The sequence below is a fragment of the Ranitomeya imitator genome, chromosome 5 (genome assembly GCF_032444005.1).
Source record: "Ranitomeya imitator isolate aRanImi1 chromosome 5, aRanImi1.pri, whole genome shotgun sequence".
Taxonomy (NCBI): Eukaryota; Metazoa; Chordata; class Amphibia; order Anura; family Dendrobatidae; genus Ranitomeya; species Ranitomeya imitator.
The window spans coordinates 451732516-451747980 of record NC_091286.1 but is presented as its reverse complement, the minus strand read 5'-3'; the positions used below and the strand labels follow the sequence as shown (position 1 = coordinate 451747980).

The 15465-nt window shown below is 40.7% G+C and overlaps 1 protein-coding gene across 1 annotated transcript in view; it reads right to left on the bottom strand.

Annotated features, from left to right (window-relative positions):
- The window catches only part of MCF2L2 (MCF.2 cell line derived transforming sequence-like 2), a 516938-nt gene that overhangs the window by 46542 nt on the left and 454931 nt on the right, over positions 1-15465 (bottom strand). Inside the window, exons 27-30 of the mRNA XM_069727236.1 lie at positions 14149-14244; positions 9650-9742; positions 6332-6403; positions 372-484 (exon numbers count right to left, since the gene is read on the bottom strand). Coding sequence (XP_069583337.1) covers positions 372-484; positions 6332-6403; positions 9650-9742; positions 14149-14244 — 374 coding nt within the window. The remainder of the gene's footprint in view (positions 1-371; positions 485-6331; positions 6404-9649; positions 9743-14148; positions 14245-15465) is intronic.

Sequence of the window (15465 nt, the reverse complement as noted above, 5' to 3'; positions counted from 1 at the left end):
GAGTGACTGCAGATTTGTACCTTATGGGTGCGTCCAGACGTCTGTGATCATCTCTACAATCTCAGATAGCAATGCACTGACCGGCGGGCCATGCACCTCTTTACCTGAGCTTCATATATATGAGGCTGTCACGCTTGATTTGGGAGACTCGCAGTTAGCCCATGAATTGTGATCCAACATTGGACCGATGATCACAGACGTCTGAAAGAGTCCTAAGGCCGGGCAACCCCTGTAAGCATCTATTAAACTTCTTCTAAATGAGTCTTCAGTGAAGAGTCTAAATCCAAACCAGAAGCATCTACCATTAGACAAACATGGCCTACAATATAACCCAAAGTGAGAAACCCAGTTGCAAAGTGTGAATATATTACTTTGGTTGTGGTGGTTTCTTCATCAAGATCAGAATTTGAAAGTTCATCATTGCTAGAAGGAATAGCAGAAAAATCTTCATATGTTTCCAGAGAATTAAGATGCTTTGGCCAATCTAAAGAAGAAAAAAAAACATAAATATATTTGATATCTCAATGTTAAAGGTTTTCTTCCCAGTCTACTAATAGTACTGCTAGGAAATATGTGCTGAATAGAAAAAGTTTAGTTCCTATTTAATATAATATCACATAGACTTTTCATGTACAATGCCTTACTAAACTGTAATATTCGGGCATTTTCAGAAGGGCATCGTCAGGATCGCATTGTCAGGAGGACATTGTCAGGAGGGCATCGTCAGGAGGACATCATCAGGAGGGCATCGTCAGGTTGGCATTGTCAAGAAGACATCGTTAGGAGGACATCATCAGGAGTGCACCGTCAGGAGCACATAGTCAGGAGCGCATTGTCAGGTTGGCATTGTCAGGAGGACATAGTCAGGAGGACATCATCAGGAGGGCATCATCAGCAGGGCATTGTCAGGTGGGCATTGTCAGGAGGACATTGTCAGGAGGACATCCTCAGGAGGACATTGTCAGGAGGACATTGTCAGAAGGGCATTGTCAGGAGGGCATTGTCATGGGGACATCGTCAGGAAGGCATTGTCAGGAGGACATAGTCAGGAGCGCATTGTCAGGTGGGCATTGTCAGAAGGACATTGTCAGGAGGGCATTGTCAGGAGGACATCATCAGGAGGGCATCGTCAGGAGGGCATCGTCAGGTGGGCATTGTCAGGAGGACATCGGCAGGTGGGCATTGTCAGGAGGGCATTGTCAGCAGGAAATCGTCAGGGGGACATCGTCAGGAAGGCAGCGTCAGGAGGACATGACTGATTGCTGCAGAGACAACATGAAGGATTCCAGTTACAGAAAAAATTCAACACTAGTCATGGCAGCGTGGCTGCAGTGTTTCATGACATGCTCCAGTCATTGCAAAATAATGTTACACTGATACACAATGTCAATTATTTTAGACAATCAATATTGCAGATCTGTAATGTGTTTTTTGTTCTAGTTAGGTCACAATCTTATCATACTATGGGAAACGTGTCAAGGAAATAACTGCTGGCAACAACAATGTAGAAATTGTAATAGAGAATACAATGAAGTCAAATTTTTGCAATGTGCTAAATAAATAGAATTTTTCTTTATTAAAGGCTTGTTCAAGACTAATGTATATTTTTTACTTTAGGCCTAAAAACTAAGAGGCAGGTAGTTGCTAACAGACCACCTTCCTGTTCTACCAGGCTCAGAGCCTGCCGTCAATTAGCATGACAATTGCTGACAGGAGTGGTCTGATCGGCATCTGGTACAACAGACATGATAGTTAGCAAATACCTGCCTGATAGTTCTTGGTAAAAAAAGGGATATAGTCCAGGATAACCACTTTAACTGGAGTTTTGTGTTGAGAGCCCATGTCTTGGTCTTTTCACCTGGCACTTTAACAAATATATTTTACTGCTGTTGAATAAGGGACATAGCTATAGGTGATATAACTATGCCTGGGGACTGGCGTCGCAATAACTCGTCTGCACATTGGAGGACCGTGGGGCTAGTTACGGCTTTAGCATTTTGACCTCATTGTATTCATCTGAGAACAACAATATATAACTTATCAAAATCAAACACAAAAACATGAACATTTATGTATACAAAAAGCATGCGACTGATACTAACAAAATTACATTACTGTAATTTATTTTCAAACCATGCAGAAATTAATTTATTTTCAAGTTATCAAATATATTGCTTAGAATAATTTAGATTTGCATTTATATACCCCTTATGGAAGCACAAAGCCAAACAAAATCTATAGCTAGTATATGTTTTGGGTTGTCATTATGATTCAAAAAGAGAAAACACAGTAGCTTGACAATAAATGGCTTCACCCAGCCTAACAATGAGTGGAGAAAAAGGTTTGGTGTCATCATTCATATTCTCTGAAAAAAAGGCAGAGAAAGCAAAAATTCTGCCGGGGTATGTAATCTTTTGAGCACAACTGTATAGGGATTACTTGATATTGAGCCTTGACACATTTATCAACCCTTCCATCTTTTCTATGCAGGATTCTATACATACAGTATATATATATATATATATATATATATATATATATATATATATATATACACACACACACATCACCAGTCTAGTGAGTTACAGGTACTGTAAATCATTCTATTGCTCCCATCTTGTGCGCCCTGTTTTGGTTTTCTGCAGTTTTTCCATAAATGTATTTGTTTCCATTCCCCATTATCCTGTGCACAATTTGTACTAAAAAAATATTTTTACTTTTTTTTTGTCTGTCTGAGGCCAGGATTGCAGGGAGTAATTAAACTCATTAAGGCTACGCACCCACGATGAGTGTTTGGTGAGTTTTTGATGTTGCAGATTTCTGCACCTATTATATAAATCAGTTTACGTGTTTTTTACATGCTTTGTTATTGCTCTTTTGATGCTGCGGTTTTTGCCTTTTTCGGATGCCATGTTTTAAATAAAGCTGCTTTTTTATACTTATTGGTATTTGGCTTTGACAAATTGATTCAGTCATGTGCAGATTACATGCGGTGTCAGTGTGTTTCCGAAGCGGGAACGCACTAGAAACACATACGTTTTTATATGCAGATTTTCCACATCTATTGCAATTGTATGGACAAAATCCACACATAAAACTCAGGGTATCAACAAGACAAGTTGACATATTGCAGATTTAAAACGTGCACCACAGCATGGGCGGAAATACCGCTGGTTCAACCCGTGCGGCTGCACCGGGGCCCAGAGGCTCCAGGGGGCCCCTGCAGGACAGCTAATAATGAGGGCAATCTGGCCAGTTTATCCGACCCCAAGAGGCCCCTGGCCAGATTGCTCTCATGTGCGGGGGCTAGGGAGCAATCCCTGCACTCTGCTGCCTGCAACAGAAAATGGCAGCAGAGCTGCAGGGAATTGATCCATTTCACTCTCACTTCCTGCCTTTCTTGCTGCAGTGCGAGTGCTGACTGAACGATCCTCCCACAATCCTCTGCACATTGTGGGGGGCGGGGCCATAAGATCCCTGGAAATTCAGAGGTCCGTTTGCGTGGATACTCCCGACACCATGGCAACCACAAGCACAACTGGGGCCCCCAGGGGCCAGCTGCGCAGTCTGGTGCAGGTGAGGAACGGCGTCCGTCCCCGAGGTGGGGGGTGTATGGATATGAAGCAACGAGGACGAGACGTCTACTGTATAACTGGGGGACAGAGCACAAGCTGGCACCATATACCCGAGGGAGCAGAAGTCAAAGCATGCCCGCCAGGTTGGATCTGGAGCTGTTATGACTCACACAGCAGCGGCTGAATGACATCATCATTCAGCACCGCGGCTGTGCGAGACAGGAAGCTGCCGGCGATGGTGCGATTTGGATACCGTGTGGTGAGGTGTGTTTATGCAGAGAGGTGACTGGTGCTGTGTGTGTGTGCAGAAAGGTGAATGGTGCTGTGTGTGTCTGTGTATAGGTGGAGGAGAGGGCAATGATGGGGGTGATGGGGCAGAAGGCAGTGATTGGGATGAGGGCAATGATGGGGCAGAAGTCAATGATTGGGTTGACAGAGAGGGCAATGATAGGGTTGGTGAGGGAGGAGGAAATGATGGAGGTTGTGAATGGGCAATAATGGGGGTGGCAGGGGAGGAGGAAATGATGGAGGTTATAAATGGGCAATAATGGGGGTGGTGGGGGAGGAGGAAATGATGGAGGTGGTGGAATGGGTAATGATGGCGTGGTGGGGGAGAAGGCAATGATGGTGGCAGTGGAAAGGACAATGATGGGGTGATGGGGAGGAGGCAATGATGGAGGTGGTGGAATGGGGAATAATGGGGTGGTGAGGAGAAAGCAATAATGGGGGTGGGGGAGAGGGTAATAATGGGATGCGAGGGGGAGGAGGACAATGAGGGGTGTGGGGGATTGGGATAGGAGGAAGGGGGATTTATAATGGATTTAGGGAAGGTGGAGGAAGATGTTATTGTCGATTATTATACCTAACCCAGTCCCTTAGTATAAAGTGTACTCACTTATGTATAGCACAGTCCCTTAGTGTGTGTTTGTATATATATATATATATATCTTTGTCGCCTTAAAAGGAGGGGGGCCCAGACACATTTTCTGCACAGGGGCCCCAAGCTGTCTGTGTCAGGCCCTGCACCACAGGTCAGTTTATGCTGGCTAAGAAAATAAGCACAGTGGGTATAAGATTTCTATAAATCGCATCCACTTTGCTGGAACCGCAAGATGCTGCATTTTTGGTTCAGTGAAAATAAGTAGAGTCAAAAACTCATCATGGGAACTTAACCTGAGCAGGGGCGTAACTACAACAGGTGCAGGGGTTGCAATCGTACTTGGGCCCTGGAGCCTAGGGGGCCCAAAAAGTCCCTTTGGCCTATAGAAAAATACTATTGCTATTAAAGATTTAAAATATTTGGGGGTCCCATTGGAGCTTTTGCATCGGGGCCCATGAGTTTCAAGTTACGCCACTGAACCTGAGTATATACAAATATAATATATACAATAATATATACAAGGTAATAAAATGCAGCTCAGACAAGTTTTGTCTGGACTAACCTTTTGTTACATCTGCTGAGAGACATAACCAGTTAGGCCTGATTCACACAGGGAAGATTAGGGTAGGTCTCATGTGTTTTTCAGAGATAAAGCTAAGGGGATCCCAATGGTAAGAAAGTATAAAGGAAATTCTTTTCTTCTATTTTAGGATCTATGCAGACAATGCATGAACACTGCACTGTGTGAATCCGGCCAAAAGGTGGTATCCCCCCTCCCAGTATTTATTGGGAAGCCCCCCATGTGGAACACCACTGGATCATTGGTCCAGCACCACACTGTGCCACATTTTTCGCAGATCTCTCGGTCCACTCATATTTCAGAACTAATGGATTATAACTCCCCTAGCCTTGTTCTGTATGTCAGTGAATATGGAAAGCATAAAGTGCCTGACTATTATCAGTAAGTGATTTATATTGCAGACATTACACAGACGTAACAATGTGATCATGACGAGCATTTTTTCCTAAATTGACATGCTATTTTTTTCCCTTGAATTGCCACATCTACTTTCCTACACAATGAAAAAATATTGAAGAATGAACAGATTTCCATTGATCGGACTCAATCTTACATAGACTCATCCTAGATTTAAGAACTATCATTAAAAGGAATCTGTCATTGGGTTTTTGCCACCCCATCTGACAGCAGCATAATGTAGGGAGGGATAGAGACCCCGATTCCAGTGATGTGTCACTTACTGTGCTGCTTGATAGCATTTTGATAGAATCACTGTTTTCTCTGCTGCAGATCTAACAGTTCTCTGAATGCGGAGCTCTGTATAACTCGCCCCCCACCACTGATCGGCAGCTTTCTGCCCATGTACATTGAACACAGAAAGCTGCCAATCAGTGGTGGCAGGGTTATACAGAGCTCATGAATTTGTCTTACTACCTGACAGCAGGTTTACTAGTGCTCCAATGATAATTTCCTGCTGATAAAACAGTGACTTTACCAAAACTACGGCAAACAGCCCAGTAAGTAACACATCGCTGGTATCAGGGTCTCTGTCTCTACATTATGTTGCTCTCAGATTAAGTGGAAAAAACCTGGTGACACATTCCCTTTAATGATTGGCCTCATCCTGGGATAACTTTAGTACCTAACAACTAACAATCAATTGCATCACTACTTTCTGTTATCAACCAGTACATGACAAATGAATCTTGATTTTCAAAACACATTATGATAGGTTCATTCTTCATTTGTATTTATTATACCATGAGGGGAGAAAAATAAAGAAAAAACACAACATATTATGTGCAGGACAAAACAAACAGGAAATCACACCTACATGCAAAATCACAGCACTTATACCTTCAAGACCCAGTGGTGTTGGGTCACTCTTAATTTCATGCCTTTTTGCTTTAACATCTGGACCAAGAGGACCTATTAAGTTTACAAATGTGGAACACAAGTGAGTCCAAGTGTTGTGTAAAAATAAATGTAAAATACCAATAAATAATACCGTAACTTTCTGGTTTTAACAACATATCATGCACTTTTGGTCTTTAAATTAGTCCAGACATACATTATGCATTGCTGGCACTTAAGACTCAGTTGTAAGTCGTTTTTCACTTAAGTATCATGTATTATGAACATGTATCCAGCATAGTTTATAGGGCTGCTCATTTTTCCATGTTTTTTGCAGACTAAAGGGCCATGTTCCCCATCAGATTAATCAAACATGCCAGTGCTTTGTACATGAAACATGCCACTCCGGTCCCTGACTGCTCTAACTGTAAAGAACCCTTTCCTATTTAGCTGCCGAAATCACCTTTCTTCCACTCATAATGAGTGCTGCCTAGTCCTTTGTATGGTCTTTGAAAGCAGGGGTGTCAAACTGCATTCCTCGAGGGCTGCAAGCAGGTCATGTTTTCAGGATTTCCTTGTATTGCACAGGTGATAATTTAATCACCTACACAAATAATGAGTTGGTGATGAAATTATCACCTGTGCAGTACAAGGAAATCCTGAAAACATGACCTGTTTGCAGCTCTCGAGGAATGCAGTTTGACACCCCTGTTTGAAAGGAATAAGTCTTGTGCCAGTCCTCTGTATTGATCACACATGTAGTCATACATATAAATAAGATCTCCTCTGAGAAGCCTCTTAATAGATTTGACGCCTTCAATTTCAGTAAGACTGACGTAGTGCGAATGTACGCTATGCAAATCTTTCTGAATTGGCCCAGAAGGGTCCACATTAAAAAAAGACATGTCTGTTTTTCATCCGAATGAATGGATCAGACTCAAATCAATGGATCAATGAAAAAAAAAAGGCAGCACAAAAGCTAATATCCATATGTTATGTGAGTGCTGTCCGTTTTTTTAATTTAGTGGGTAGGAGAAGCGTGGAATTTACTTATGTCCGCATATGAGAAAAAACGGATGTCACACTGATGGCAAAACCGGACACACGGACCAAGAAAGGATGAAGGTTGGATTCAGCACAAAAATGAACAACTGTCTGTTTCTTCATGCATGAAAAAATAAAATGGACGTCTCGCTCAGGTTAAAGTGAACCTGTCTATTTTCCTAACATGTTTGCTTTTAATTCTGGAGCATCATGGAACTTTATATTTTGCTGTCGCTCTGTCATTTCTTTAGTATTTACTAAACATGTCCAGAAGCTAAAAATTATGTGACTGGCACTGTTATACACTGCAAGCTGGTATCACAAAGGCTACGTTCACATTAGCGTCGCATCGCTGTTGCGTCGGCGACGCAGCGGCGACGCACGGAAAAACGCGCGCGTTTTGCGACGCGTGCGTCGTTTTTTGACGAAATCGGACGCAAGAAAAATGCAACTTGTAGCGTTTTCTTGCGTCCGACGCTAGCGTCTAAAACGACGCACGTGTCGGAAAACGCGTGCAAAAAGACGCACGCGTCCCCTATGTTAAACATAGGGGCGCGTCGCCGCTGCGTCGCCGCTGCGTTGCCGACGCAACAGCGACGCGACGCTAATGTGAACGTAGCCAAAGATAGACCTGACCGGACATTATAGTCTTCCTGGACCTTTGTCAATTGTATCTGGACAATAAAACACAAGTATTACTATTGACAGTTCCGTAACTGAGCAACGAAGGAAGCGAAAAGAGGATAAATCCTAAATCAAATTAGGATTGGAACATCCGGTCAGGGCGAACGTTGTGACTTTTAACCCTGTGATTGTGAGTTTGGGATGCAGTGTGGTGGATTCTTGCTAAACCTATGTAAGGCAATAACTGTTCTTGAAACTTGTCTTCCTAAAACAGGGTGCAACACTACAATGTCACATGATTTGTAGTTTATGAAGCAAGATGATGATTGCTTGTGTAGTGGGAATAATTCTCAGCTATGAGCTCAGTGAACTCCATCCAACTCATTTTATAAATCACAAAGCTGTAAATGCAGCAAAGCCCAATAGACGTTAAGGGAAAATAAGAAACTGTATTTTATATACAGATTTTTTAATACATATTTATCATTTACAGAAAACTTTTCTACGGTCTAGGAAATAATAAACCTACAAATAGCATATATCCTGCTGTATTATAATAGGGTGAGAACTGTACATCCCAGGCACAAAGTGAAGACAATGGAGAGCCATGGTCAGATTATTAAAGATACATTTCTTTTTTTTTTATGGAGAATACTGATTACCAGCTTACATACTTGGAGGTAGCGTTTGCCTAAGCAGATTTTGTATATAACAGTATATTATAATAGTAAAGTCCAAATTCTTCATCTCTTGCGAAGTTATAGTTCAGCCATTTACAGAGCAGTACCATGTTAAAGAGTGCTGAGTGAATGTGCTTGGATAAGGTGTTATCGGAGCATGCTCGGGTGCTAACCGAGTGTCTACGGCGTGCTCGACAAATATGTTCCCTCCTCCGCGGCTGCATATATCGCAGCTGTTCGATGCCCGCAACACATGCATGGATTACCTGTTTGTTAGGCAATTCCTGCATGTGTTGTGGCTGTTGATCAGCCGCGATACATGCAGGCGTGGTGACTAGATCATATTTTTAGAGCACGCCGTAGAAACTCGGTTAGCACACGAGCATGCTCTGATAACTAGAGTTGAGCGAGTATGTTCGGAATCGGTCACGGAATCTGAATCTGCCATATTCGTGCCATATTGGTACCCTACTCGTGCCAAATTTATGTTTGATGTTCGGTTCCGAACATATTTGGTAATTTCTACTCCCATTGACTCCAATGACCTTCGGTTGAGTTCGGTGAATATTCCAAAAACAATATTCGCCGCCGATCGTAATCGGAACCGAATTTTGAAAAAGTCACTCAACTCTCCTGATAACACCTTCTCCGACCATGTTTGCTCATCACTAGTCTCTTACTGTGAATTGCCAGCTGGTAAATGACTCTATGTATTCATACCTTGTATATGCAGAGAGATTTAGTCTGAGTGTACATAGAGGGCTGTTCTGGTTAACGATTAATAATTATGTGCTCACTACACTGCAGATAGGCATTTTGAAACTTTCAGACAATACTAACATAGATTATACTGATCAATTTCAGTGCTATGACCTATAAAAAAAAACCCAAAGTCATTGTAGAATGTACCGACACATTTATAAGAGAGCAGCATATGTACATAAGAATGGATGCAAAGGTTTAGGATCTCTACCTTTTGTGCGAGCAGGAACTCTAATGGCTGTTGAACTGATAGAAGAAGCTAATGAAAAGCGACGTGCAGCTTCTTTCTCCTTAGATTCGGACTCTAATGGACACAGATTCATAGCAAGACTTTGTTACAATACAGGAGACAACCATGTAATTAAAGATCCATAAGCCTCTTGTAACACGGACAAACAGATGCATCAGTTCAGCCATCAATGTGAGTGAGAGACAATGATATTCATCATGGCAATGATGGTACTTGTACGGGCACACCTTTCTCATTTGTTAGCGGGGATTTTTAGATATTCGCTGATTATTATGTAAGTATAAAGGGACTGCTCACTTTGGAAAATACACAGTAAAGGTGGGGATTGATTGAGGCTGATCATAGAGATAAACTGTGATCTATAGAGAAACACAGAAGCAAGTTTTAAATTTACCAATGCTGAAGAGATTGAGCCAATGCTGCCAACCATCATGGAATAATGGCTGCTAAGTAAAGCTTCTTCTTTATTTTTTAATTTCTCCTCTCTGTTGCGGAGCTATTAAATTGTAAAGTCTAGATAATAATTTATCATAAGCCCACATGGCGGTTACCAGAGATTCTTCTCTGGGGTTGTGTACTTTGTCTCCTACATTAGGTTAACCAATCAGAAGCAGACGACATCATGCAGGGGAAAAAAGAAGACGCCTAGCTTTCAGTACTAATCTCTGCAGCTAAGGTATAGTATAGTTCAGAGCTGAGTGTGATTATAAACACTTCTAGATATCATCTCAGGTTAGTCAGTGTAAGATAGTGGCATATTACGTACACTTCCATAGCAGAGCTGTGTATGTAATGCCATTATACTATGGGTTGTGCATTATATTATATGGAGGACTATGGGGTGCATTATACTATATAGAGTACTATGGGGTGCATTATGCTATATGGAGAGCTATGGGGGTGTATTATACATTATGGAGGACTATGGGGGTTCATTATACTATATGGAAAGCTATGTGGAGGCGGTTACACTATATGGAAGGCTATGTGGGGGGCATTATATTTGGAAGGCTAGATGGGAGCCTCTATACTTTATGGAGGACTATGTGGAGGTAATTCTACTGTATGCAAGCAATTATACAGTGTGAAGGTTTGTGTGGGGGTCATAATAGTGTTTGGAAAGCTAGTAGGGGGCCATATACAGTGTGGAGAGGTGTGGGGGCATTTATACTGTATGTAGACTCATGAAAACAGAGAACAAGGCTAACAAGCCAAGAAGAACGACCAAACAAGCCCATATAATATATAAAAATGAAAATTCTTTATTAATAAATAGTGACACAGACAAATGGCTATCAGGATGAGGGACAGTATGCAAAACAAGTGACCCAAAAATAGCAATGGTAAAAAACGAAACGGTGTGCGCACATACCAGGAATACCCCGCATATAATATTAGATACATAATAGACTCCCCGTCAACTCATCACGGTATAGGAGGAGTCCCTGCATTTGTTGCCAGTTGAAACAAGGTATAGTCTATATGGTATTTCTTAATCTATAGCCCAATTTTAGGTCTGGCATTTGCTATTTCTCTTAATTTTTGGAGTATTTCTCACTATGCCTTTGCAACGTAATTTCATCTAGGTAACTTCTCCTATACCGTGATGAGTTGACGGGGAGTCTATTATGTATCTAATATTATATGCGGGGTATTCCTGGTATGTGCGCACACCGTTTCGTTTTTTACCATTGCTATTTTTGGGTCACTTGTTTTGCATACTGTCCCTCATCCTGATAGCCATTTGTCTGTGTCACTATTTATTAATAAAGAATTTTCATTTTTATATATTATATGGGCTTGTTTGGTCGTTATTCTTGGCTTGTTAGCCTTGTTCTCTGTTTTCATATTTCATTAGCGACTAGCCCTTACTGTGTAGTCCGTTGTATGCAGCTGGCTATCCATTATGGTTGACCTTTTTTTAAATACTTATATATCTATATGACATCATGCCGACTCATTACACTGTATGGAACATTATATGGAAGGTCACAGTTGAAGCATCATACTGCATTGGGTTCACAAAACTTTGCCTGGGGAGTTGAGGGGTTTACAGTAAGGTCATCACAACGTGCTTATAGAGGGTAATGTCAAGGAATTCACTGTGGGGGTATAATACTGTGTTTGTAGGGCACTTTTATTGGCATCATGCTTTATGGGGACAATGAAAGGGAAACCTAGGGGCTTCAATAGGAGGAAAATTACTTTATAAGGGCTGCAAAATTGTGAGACACAATCTTCTGTGACCCCGCTGAATATTATTTATTTTATTTGGGAGGGGTGGGCCCATGATGTCCCTGCCACAGCAAACAATCACCGGCAAAATTGTGGAGATACATTGTTGGACCTGTGGTGTGTGACACCTGCACAATGTATGCATACAGCTCGCCAAAGGGTTTATTGTAGCCAGCGTAGCTGTCTGGGAGATGCCATTCTTTCCTTCCTATATTCAAATGTATTTGTTCACTTGCGTGCTGGGACTGGGAAGAGGAGCGCCTGTCAGCCAGGCCCTGGTTGTTACCAGTCTGACAATGGCTGGTAACAACAACGACCAGTATCTCCTTACCATTATTAATGACATACTGGGAGTTGTAGGTTCACACGATACAATTATCCTACGATACAATTATATATGATAAGATAGTTCTGGCACTGCATTCATTTACTAATGGTGGTTCGGGTGCTGCATTTATGTACTGATGATGGTTCTGGTGCTGCATTCATGTACTGATGGCGGTTCTGGTGCTGTATTCATTTAATGATGGTAGTTCTGATGCTGCATTCATGTCTTTATTGTGGTTCTGTTGCTGCACTCGTGTGCTAATGGTGATTTGAGATTGAAGAGGATTTTGAGAGTTTCTACTCTAAAAAACTCAGTTTAAGTTAGCGTGTGGTCACAAAGAAACCGAGAAGAAACTCTCCAAATCCTTCTTAAATACTCAAAATTTGTGATGTATTAATGTACTGATGATGTTTCTGGTGGTGTATTCATGTAACTACCACTTTTAAACATTTTTCAGCCCTAGGTATTGGTTCAGTATCGCAATATGGCCCTTGAACAAAAAAAATGTTGAGCACCCCTACTTTACTATAATAAAGTACCATGCAATGATCTCAAGTGCTCCCACTAATGTTGGCTACAGACACAGCACAATATCATTTGAAATGTATGTCTATGTATGAAGGTTAAAGTGCTGTATCAGAAAAAAGTTCAGTGCACACTTGTGGACCTAAAAGCAACATAATGATAAAAATAGAAATTCCCTTTGCTATTTTATAATCATATGCAAATAGATTAAAATTTTAGCACCATGTATTTAGATAACATTAAATATTTATAGTATTCATAGCATTTTGTTCAGTAAATTTACCGGCAGATCTTAATAAACACATTCTACACATTCTACAGATTTTCACATTGTGTACACAGATAGAAACTAACCAGAAGTACAGTATTCACAGATATAGTTATGAAAAACAAACACATCTGGTGACTATAATGTCTCTGCTACACCCAGACTGTTTCTGTGCACCTGTCTCTTGCAATTTAAGTGCTATGAAAGGTAAAGTTATTTGAGAAACGTATTGTTTCTTGTGGTAAGACTGAGTAAGACTAAGTATCATGTTATTGAGAAGCCATCAACATCATATCATGCTATACATTAAAAAGCATTTCCCTCTTGGTAAAGACACCCGTAAGTACAGGTCGATAAGATATCTTAACATAAAGTCTATTTTTTTATTTCTTGGCAGCTTTTCTGAGTTATTTGATGTCTCTACAGGTAACAGATGCTAGGTACCGATCACTAATTGCAATCACTAGGTTATGCTCCTAGGGAGGTTTTTTAAGTGAATTTCCTTGTAGATTCTGATCAAGAAAAAAACATATGAAATCTGCTTCAAATACTCTTTGAATAAGTTCCCTATTAATTTCAATGAGAAACCCAGATTATTGTTCATGTAGTTTTTATTCCAGCAAGGTTTCTACGCTAGTGGCACAAACAAAAAACAGGATGTGACCTTTCTTTGATGCTGATTCATCTGGAAATCTGCACCAAACTTTAGATTCAAGTTAAAAGACTACAAAAAAATGTAAAAATGAAACAGAAATATTGTTGGAACACTGTATGGATTTCTGATGAAGCTTTCTTTTAAATATAATGTCAGATTTTTGCATCTATAGAAAACTCGGTGTGAAAATACTGTTATAGGGTCATACTTTCAGCTAACGACAGAAGGTGACCTCCTTAAATTACTGTGCTGTGGATAAAAGTGGAGTCATTGACATACTCAAAAATGAACCTGCAGTAGACTGACTATGCTATTGTACCTAGAGGATGTTCTTTATTAGTGGCTTGGACATAAATGATGATGCGACAAGAAGAAAGGTGAATGCTGATGGAACAACTTCATGAGGTCATGCAGACAAGACACCACAAAGTGCAAATTGTTGAGGTTACCTTTGGGTGGAGTTCTGCGGTTCGAAAGGCCCTGCAATGTGAACCTCTTTCTAGCAAGCGCTGAGCGCTCAAGGTTATGACTGGCAGGATTATCAGCTAGGAAAGAGGGAGAGGGAAAGCAGTAAAGCTGGAGGGGAGTGAGGTTAGTTAGGATAACCAGCAAGCACACAAGGGAAAGGTTGGATGGTGATGACCTCACTATTTTTTGTGCAGAAATTTCTATTAGATACTGTGGGGTGTAGATGAAGGGTTAGCTATAACAAACCATATTTAATCATTTAGTTATTATTACCTCTATTTGGATCTGATTCAAATAAATGAAACAATAAAATCACCTCCAAAATCTGGACCAAAGCACAGGAGAGCACAGTTGCATGTTGTTGGCTTACAGTGTTGAGTCAGTATACAGTATTATACATGTTTATGTGGGTTTCCTTCATGTACTTCGGTCTCTGCCCAACCATAATAACATATGGATAGGTTAAATAGCTTTATGTGAAAAAAAGACTCCATTGTGTGTGTCTGGGACAGATTGCGAGTATCCTCTTGACTAAAGATATACAGTGGTGACCAAAAGTTTTGCATTTTTTTACAAGTGTAATTACTTCTGTCTGGTTGCTGTGATGTCATTTTCCTGGTGATTTTAGTACACTGGAAGGAAATGGTTGTCAGCTGTAAGGATGAAAATTGTGTTTGACATTGTTTCATCCCTTTATATGTTATTTTTCAACATTTTCTGGTCCAAATGTTTTGCATATTTTATCATGGGTAGTCGAATTCTGCCTAAAAAAATTTTTTGTTTGTGTGTTTTTCGGTTAAAACATGGAAAAGACAAAGCCAAATTTATCACCAGATGTCAGGAAGCTTATTATTCTGAGAGTGAAGTCAGGCAAAACCAAAAAAGAGATAACTAGGGATTTCAACCGCTCTCAGAGTTGAGTGTCATGTATACTAAAGAAAGAAAAAGAAGGTCATGGAACAGCTGACAAACCTACAAGTGGACAAACATGGACAACTTCTCCCAAGTTGATCATATTATTAAGAAAGGCATTATCTGATGTCCATAAAAGAGCTGTACAGATTTTGAACAAAATGAACGAAGAATATGGGGTCAAAGTGAGTCGCTAAAATGTTGTGCAATGGCTAAGAGCAGTAGGGTTGAATGCACAAGTTCCACACAAGAAGCCTTTCATCTCTGCAAAGAACCAGAAGGTCTGACTTGAGTTTGCCAAAGAACACAGCCAATCGAAAGACTCAAATTGCTCTAAGGTGTTGTCAGATGAATCTAAGTTCAATCTGTTTAGTAGTGATGGCAAG